This window comes from Penaeus vannamei, chromosome 18 (assembly GCF_042767895.1).
Source record: "Penaeus vannamei isolate JL-2024 chromosome 18, ASM4276789v1, whole genome shotgun sequence".
NCBI lineage: Eukaryota > Metazoa > Arthropoda > Malacostraca > Decapoda > Penaeidae > Penaeus > Penaeus vannamei.
Genome location: NC_091566.1, coordinates 22176982 through 22185845, shown reverse-complemented (window position 1 = coordinate 22185845; position 8864 = coordinate 22176982). Strand labels below are relative to the sequence as shown.

The window sequence follows — 8864 nt, the reverse complement described above, 5'->3', positions numbered from 1 at the left end:
TTATGCACAATTTGTGTTTACTAGCACCCTACACATTAAATATTAAGGTTTCTTGCATAATCTGATAAATGAAATATATTATATTTGTGGCTAATGCCATCTTCAAAAAAATGGAATATAATTATTAATTTCATAATAAATGCAGGAATAGTATTTAAACTTCATAAAGCCCTATCACCTATACTAAAAATTACTGGCTGACCTCCATGATAAAGAATCCATTAATTATTAACCAAGACGAATACACCTAAACCTATCTTGTCTCTTTCCCAATCAAGAACAAGTGTCTCTGGACAATTCAACCATGGCACACAAAAGCAACATTTACATGGTATAGAGACACACAATTAGCAAACAAAATCCAGTACATTTTTATCTTGCGCATAATAAAGGAAGACAAAAACACCTACCTGGTGATGGAGTTCCAGAGTCCTCCTGATTCTTCATTTTCATCTGCAAGGAGTTCGAGATGTTGCTTTCCAGGTTGTTTACCTACACGTACTTTGACCACGTGTGATCGGAAGCTACTAATAATAATCTCCACATCCTCGGATCCAACTGGGGTGTCTGTGCCTTCATGGCTGCAAACAAGAATCCTTTCTTTATGGAAGAATTTCTCCTATGTATTATGAACAATGCTCAACAAAAATTTACAAAAGAGCAAACTATGGATTAAACAGGACTGATAATCATAAGTTGTCTTAGTTTATAACATCTATTTGAATTGCTGATAACATAAAAGAAAATGAACCTATTGCAGAAAAAATCTCACCTTGCAATAGTGTATATATCAGCAGATCTTCCTTGCCGTAGCCTCAATAACCAAGCTCCTGGATTAGCCTTCAGTTGGAAGTATCCCAAGTTTGCCATAACTATGGTGTCAACCTGAAATGACAAAAGCAACATGACATCAACACAAATTGGAACTTGCATACACTCAAAGTAAACACAGTATAGAACGTATGTTTTTACTTGTAAGCAACTATTAGGCAAGGTTATCCATCTAATCTTCTTCCCAAGAAAATTATCTTGGCATATAAAATTTGTCCAAAAAATACTACTACTACTACTAATAATAAAAAAAATAAAAAAATAAAAAATAAATAAATAAATAAGAACAGAAAAAATAGAACTGTGAAAGAAAACAAATCTGACACATAACTATCATATAACTAAAATATTTACATACCAGAACTGGTTGCTGCCTGTTACCCAGTGTGAACTGAAGCCCTCTTGGTGGATTTCCAGACGACTGCTCAAAACAGTGACCCTCCAGCAATAAGTGTTCCAATTCAAACTCACTATAAGGAAAGAAAAAAAAAACATACAGAAAGTAAAAAAGATAAAGCTTTAATAAAACTAAGTTAATCTAACATGATCATTATCATTGCACACACTCAGTCACAAGAACAAACAGAGATAAAAGACATGGTTATCTAGTTACTAAGATATTAGTTTTAAAAAAATGCCATTCATACTGGTCTACCTTTATTTCTTATATCTAAAAATTATGTAACAATAATGACTTTAACTTTATATAACCTTAATATAATCAAACATATTATAAATTGCTCAAATCTAACATAATCAACATACCTGTGAACTCCTGTCTCTACTAAATCAAGCTTGATGTTGTCCAGGTCGTACACTGATTTTACAACTTCTACCAACCAGTTTTCTGGTGCATGATAATTCAGAGTCAAAATTGATGATTCCGGCAAACCAGTAAATCGGGCATAGGGTCCAGCAGTCATGTCACCTGCCTCTGTGAACTGAGGCTCAGGTTCCAGTACATAACGGTAAAATCTGAAAGTAGAAGAAAAGACGGACTTACTATAGTATACTGTACTGCACTGTAGTTTCACATTTAAAACATTTGTGAGCATATTACTATTCTCAGTGTTCAGTATAACCAGTACTTTTCACAATGTCAGTGTGCTAAAACTCCTTGATAATGAAAATTGTTAGCAAGGTCTGACAAAGTGGCAGGAAATTTTTGTCAGGATTTTTGGCTGCAGGAAATATAACTAAATGATGGTATGAAGAAAAAAAGAATCAAGCTAAAGTAATTTTATCTTATGGTTTCTCTTACCAAGAATTCTTGATAGGGCACAAAATATACCATTCTTTAATCAAAACACCTGGGTATGATCATTTCATGAAATATAATAATGCTTTTTTATACTCTTTACAGCAACAGGAAAACCTGAAATTGAAATGACTCTATGCTGTTAAACCATGATGAAAAATTACCTCCTAAGTGGCATTTCTGAATGCTTCTCCCTAGCATTCAGGACGACACGGATTTCAGCATTGACAATCTCCTGGAGTACCATCAGGATTGGACCAATCTTCTGTGCAGCATTTGACACTGGATCACATACCGCAACAATATCAAATACAGGCATGTTGGGGTTTCTGGCAGGAATTTTGACCACAGAATATTGGTCAGAGCGAAGGTTGACGGTTGTGCGGCCCTTGGACTGTGGCTTGGTCTGAAGCACACCAGCTACCTTCATTGTCAAGTCGCTGATATCACTATTCACAGGTGGATCTATTGAAATAAATATATGTAATTAGCAATGCAAGAGCTCTTAAAATCATCTAATCCAATGTTGGAAGACCTGTGTCCTAACATTACACAAGTATATATATAAAAAATACTGTATTTCTCCAAATTCTATTTCATGATCCTATTTCGCAATTAATCTGCATGATATACTGCCTGAGACTTGTAAAGTCATTTTAGTCTTATTGATGGAAATTCATAAAACTTTAAAACTTTTGTTTTGGGTGTCTTTGAAGATAGAGTCCTAATGTGTGCTTGTAACTAATGGTAGTGACCTTTACAAAAGAGGAGAAAAAGGGTTTTCTGAAAATAAACTCTCACACTTGTAACTAATGGTAATGACCTTCACAAAAGGGAAAAAAGTGTTTTCTGATGAAAAACTCTCAATCTTGCCTCACCTTCACCAATCAACACTTCTGTAAGCTTCTCTCCAAATGTGGAATGAACATATTTCTCAAGAAGGCCAAAATCTTCCATAACAAACTTTTCTGTTGCCTTGAATGTTCCCAGGTGTCTACCATTGGCAACAACAGTCCTTTGTCCAGGTGAAAGAGCTAATACCTGTAATATTTAAAGAAAGATTTTTACATCCTTGATAATTAAGACTAGCCATGCAACGTCTTTCAATTCCTATATATATATACATATATGTATATATTTATATACATATATATATGAAAGATGGAATAATGTACTGCCCGCCGCAAGACGGCCTCTCTAGACCACTAGTTCCTTTTGAGTGGGTTGTCTATGAGTGGTCTAGAACAGCTGTCTTGCATTCATGCGCAACGGCGGCGAGGAATCGAATCCCAATTGGAGAGGTTATAAATATTCATATATCTATATATATATAGCAAAAGGGAACATAAAACTGTTTGTACTAACCTTTTTGCAAAATACTGAGTGAGCCTTAAATACTGAATCCTTGAATGAATTCATGCGTGATGTGAAGGCATCTATATCTAAACCCTGCAAAAATGAAAATAAAATGTCTTAAACAGGACACAAAATATGAAACAAAAATCTGTGATACGAGCATGTATCCAGAATTTCTAATTTTCTTTTCATGTGTTAAGTCTTTTATGAACATATTAGCATCAATCCTCAAAGCAAAATAATCATCGCTAATATTTTTTATACTGATGGCAGACATTGTAATATATATTAACATTCTTATGTCTATTTACATCTAATCCCATGTGCATTGGACCAAAGTGGATATAAAATGTTTTAACTAACCAATATCAAACAATGAGATATACAAGATAATATTGCATATAACAAGACTTATCTTTATGGTTTGTTATCCAAGGCAAAACATAATGGTTCTTAAATAAAACAATTAAAAACTATGACTTCAGTGGATTTGGTTTACCTATCTCCTGGCACAGCACCTCTCTCACTCTATGTCTTTCATTCTTACTTTTATTTTAGGTAATTCCTATAGAAAAAAATGATCCTTTAAAATTCATAAAAAAATCTTTATTACACAAATCTAGAATACCATATACTCATGCATGTATTATGTATGTGTGTGCGTACACTAAAATGTTCATACAAAAGAAAGAAAGAAAGAAGGAAAGAAAAAATCTAAAGAATACTTACAGCAATTTCAAAGTCTTTCCACTTCTTTGTTCCAGCAATAATCTTCTTAGCATTATCCTTTTCAAGAACCTTTGCCAAGAACTGCCTTGCAACAGCTGGAGGCAGAGTTGTTTGTGCTACTTCTACTGCTCGGCTAAATAATTTAGGACTTTCACTAGAGAGATCTGTATTGTGTATTGCACAAATACGGATGCTGTTGCTCTCTCGCTGAAACAATAAAGACATATCAATAGCATAGTTGAATATAAATAGAAATTTTTCCTCCTCTCCTTTTAATTTGACTAATTAAAAATAATATTCACTGATGACAGTAATGGAATACCTAATTTCTATGTAAAAGACTGAGATGCATGTAAACATACCAAGTACTTTACACCTTCTAGAAGAATTGCTCGACCCTCATAGGTGTCAAAATCTCCCACAATCCAAACCGTCAAAGGTCGCAAGGTGTGGTCATTCTTCGTGGTGATGTAACGGCAAGAGTTGGCCAGAGTTGCTGTCATCTCTGGTGCTTTTTGTGTTGCAAAAGACTCTACAGGCACACTACTAAGCGTCTCTCCAGATGTACCAGTAAGGTCAATAAATTTAGAGTTCTTTGTACTTAGGATTCTTTCATTCAGCCTGAAATATGAAATAGTACATTAACCAGTTTGCAGTTATCATAAGACCACTCACAATTAAACAGCTCCTATGGTGTGCTTACCTTGGCATGATGTTTGGCAGACTCATCAGCCAGTCCACTACATCATGTTTATCTTCCAGCTGTCCTTTATAAACTGCTCGCTGCAAAGTCTGTGTTGTCCTCATAACATCCATCAAGACAACTTCTTCAAATTCATCTGCATTCAAATGTTTTTCAGGCAGAGGAACACCATTCATCAGAGCCTGATAATAACAAAGAATATTTTGACAATGTGTCTTACTTGAGTTAAAAGAAATTTCTACTGAACACTCATGTAATATTCCTTGAGTGGAGATATATGTACAATAGAATGAAAGATTTATCATCATAAAAAATGTATCATTCGTAATTCAAATTATCTAAATATGATCTTTTAATCAAGAGCATCTACATTATTTCAGATTTCGTATAAAATATAAACGCTACCTGAGGCAGACTTGTGATACCAGCTTTCTCAACAAATTCTTGAGCTAGCATACGGCCAACATCGTAATCTGAATCCTCTCCAAACACATCTTCAAGATCAACACTTCGGTACTTGCTCTTGAAATGGGATGTTACATCATCTACTGTTATATCACCTTGGACATTGGAGTACAGCTGTCAATAAAAAACAATCTTGGTTATTTTAAATAATCAGAATGCACGAGTATCAATATAATAAGCACATTCAAACAGCTAAAATAGTAAGTACTGCAGACACATAATCTATAAATATCAAAACAAATATAAATGAAAGTCCTTACATCAACCAAGAACTGAAGTGCTTTGTAGTTTGCATCCTCACGGCCTTCCAAGTTTTGAGCCACATAATTGAAGGCACACAGCATGGCCACTCCAGCATCATCATAACCCCTTAGAGTTTGGTCAGGGTTAACGGACATCACTATACCAATGCGGACAGGAGCATTGTGGGTTAGGAAACCTTCAACCAGCCTTATAAGGTCGGCTGTTGTTGCTTTCTCTGGTTCGGCAACAATAACCTGCAAGAGTTTTATTGTACCTTAGAATGCCTCATTATCATTAATGAACATTACAACACATCAACGTCTTATAGAAAAGCTGCACAGCTGTAATCTAAATCAAAATGTTTACTTACCAAATTATGGAAATTCTTCCTGATACTGCGCAACATGCCAGGATATGTTGGCCTCAACAGTTCTCCAACTGATGATGACCACTTGCTGTAAGCTCTGTCATTCTCAATGTCATTCATCCAAACAATAGCAGTATCACGGATGTCAATACCATAATCTTGCTTACTTTCACTAAGATCAATGTTTAACAGTGTACTAAGTGACTCTCCTGGAACACCTGTTAAAAAACAAAAAATCATTAAAGAACAATATTAAAACTAGCTGTGGAAATCTTGTGATACCAGCTGTTATTCAGTGCATAAGACATACTATACAATTTCTATAATTCCTTGAATCTAAACATCTTTTCGACAAGCTTCCTTTACTTCAAAGGACTTTGCCTCAATTTTCAATAATGCATAATGAAAATCTAGGATAAAAAGAAAAATTAATGAAAAGGCAAGGAGACAACTATGATGAGAATAAACATCTTGTAAATATACAAAGCAAAAGCAAAAGCAAAAAAAAAAAAGAAAACTGATTGAAGTGAATAAATATATAAATCTTTAAAATAAGGCACACAAATAGAGAGCATAAGTGGGACAAAGCAAACTTACCCAGTTTATAAAGACCCCCCATAACACGGTCTTCTGTGCGGATGTGGTCTAGAAGTGTGTAGATGTCAGTGAAATCCATATCAAAGTACATCCCATTAATAAAGAGAGCAGCATCAGAGGGGTTGACATCCATCTGTGCACTCAGCTGATTCTGGTTCTTCAAGATCTCTCTTTTCATCTTGTCATCAACCTGAAATCAGGTAAGGAGAATAATGTGAATACTTGCAATTTATCCCAAATAAACAATTAAAATGACATTATCACAGACATAGATAGAGACAGACACACACATATAAATTAGTACTTAGTGTCTTTCTTTTCTCCTGAATCATTTAATCTCAAAACTTCTGCCTTGACATACCTTTGTTCTCACTAAAGACCGTGCCAGCATAGGAAAATTTTGAGCTGTGTGTACAAAGACACTCAACTGCTCTTCCCTCGGTGTTGTCATAATACGCTGAGCAGCTTGCATACTCAGGTGCTGCAGCTGCCACACTTTCATGGGTGCCATTTCATGCCGGGACTCAACCAAATGATTGCGAAGCTGTTCTAGCTCCTCCATTTTCTCTGGGTGAAGTGACCTTCGGAAAAAGCAGGTTTAAGGTAAGAATGTAGACAGGTGTCGAGAGCTGAATTTGTTGTTGATGATATTTCTTTAATGCAAAACACAGAACAGCTTTGGTGTAACTATATGCTTCTGAAAAATCAATAGACATGACAAGAAAATAATTCAAACAAAATTACCAATTTCACACTTAAAATTAGTAAATGCTAATATAATACATAAACACTTAAACTTGGTTAGTAAAGAAACCATACAAGAAACAAAACGCTGTCCATAAATGTCCCTTTCCCATACTTCCAAAACTCACTCAAGCTTAGAGAAGAGGAAACCCTCAACCTCCACTTCCTGTTCATCATCTTCCTCCTGTCTGCCTCCATCATCTTGCACTTTGGTGTCATCTTGTGCTTTGTATTCAGTGCTCTTGATGGCAAGCTCCACACCATATCCACTTAATCGGACCTTCTTTTTGGAATTTCCCTAAAAAGTTGTACATATTGAATCTATTAATCAACCTCAAAATCTTTTTATCACATTTTTTTCTAGTTTGCAAATTATAAAAATCAAATAAAAGGCTGTTTTAATGAGAACAAATATACAGCAAAATGGGAGAGGGGAGAAAAAGACAGGAAAGAACAAGAAAAAGAAAAAAGAAAAAGAAAGATAAAGTGTAACCAAAGAGAGACAAAGAATATAACTTTTTCTTACCTTTATATATGGTCGAAGAACATAATCAATTTTTCCCAATCCAACAAGTTCCTTCACTGCTAAATGATGTATTCTGAATTCTTTAGTTCCTAATTCAGCATAAAGGGTGACTCCAACCTATAATACCATTTCTCATTAATATATAAATTGTGCTGTGCGCCTGAAAAAAATATATTTGCAGTATGAACATCATACATCATTAGCAGATATAAAAAATATGAAGTTAAAGCAACTACCTTAGAATTCTCTCCTCCCGGATAATGATGGTCCATATCATAAGATACAGGTTTAGTGCCTGAACCTACTTCCACTAATTTCTTCATTGCCTCAATATTACATGTAAGCTCTCCATTAACATCAAATACGGCTATACAGTCCTCTCCAGTTGGGAGATTTCTGTCTAGAGCAATCTGACGAAACATTTCAATCTTTGGTGAGTACACTCTCATGGACAGGCTAAGCTTCAAAATGCTGACTTGAGACGGTGACAAAAACTGACCAGCAGTTCCAAGGATCTCATTATATGCTGCTTTATCACTTCCTAAAATAGAAATAGTCATTATTTTACATTACAACATGTAATAGAAAAGTGATTAGACATTCAACTTATGCATTCAAACCTACTAGAAGAAATTAAATGGTTGAACTTTTCTTCTGCTTACCTTTAGTAAAAAGAGTAAAATCTTTTTGTGAAACAGCTTCCACAAACTCCCAGAAGGTTGCAATGCTCTCTTCTCTCATATATTCTGCAGTCTCCAATAACAGAGGTGTGTGACTCCATTTGGCAGAAAGATGAGTTGTTACAGGCTTGACTTTACCTTGACACTTCACTGTGGTGCCCGTCAAAAGGAAGCATAATAGCCCCAAAAGGGGTCCTAAAATTTCTCTCATGGCGTTGATCTGTACAGGGGAAAAAAAGAACATAAATAACATTTTGCAGTCTACTGGTCTAAAATTAAATGAGGAAATTAAATGAATTTAGACAAATTTTCTGACTGCAAAATGAAGTCTACAATCTTAATGACTATGATCCGGATGATCTGAT

At 34.9% G+C, this 8864-nt stretch overlaps 1 protein-coding gene across 1 annotated transcript in view; it reads right to left on the bottom strand.

The window, feature by feature from the left end:
- Uggt (UDP-glucose-glycoprotein glucosyltransferase) overlaps positions 1–8864 on the bottom strand; it is a gene marked incomplete in the record, with an annotated part of 24432 nt that overhangs the window by 10842 nt on the left and 4726 nt on the right. The window contains 19 exon segments of the mRNA XM_027367120.2: positions 411–581; positions 773–885; positions 1190–1301; positions 1597–1806; positions 2254–2554; positions 2968–3130; positions 3455–3538; positions 4175–4381; positions 4537–4795; positions 4878–5059; positions 5283–5456; positions 5603–5839; positions 5956–6170; positions 6550–6739; positions 6911–7130; positions 7422–7591; positions 7820–7936; positions 8056–8360; positions 8482–8719. Coding sequence (XP_027222921.2) covers positions 411–581; positions 773–885; positions 1190–1301; positions 1597–1806; positions 2254–2554; positions 2968–3130; positions 3455–3538; positions 4175–4381; positions 4537–4795; positions 4878–5059; positions 5283–5456; positions 5603–5839; positions 5956–6170; positions 6550–6739; positions 6911–7130; positions 7422–7591; positions 7820–7936; positions 8056–8360; positions 8482–8710 — 3659 coding nt within the window.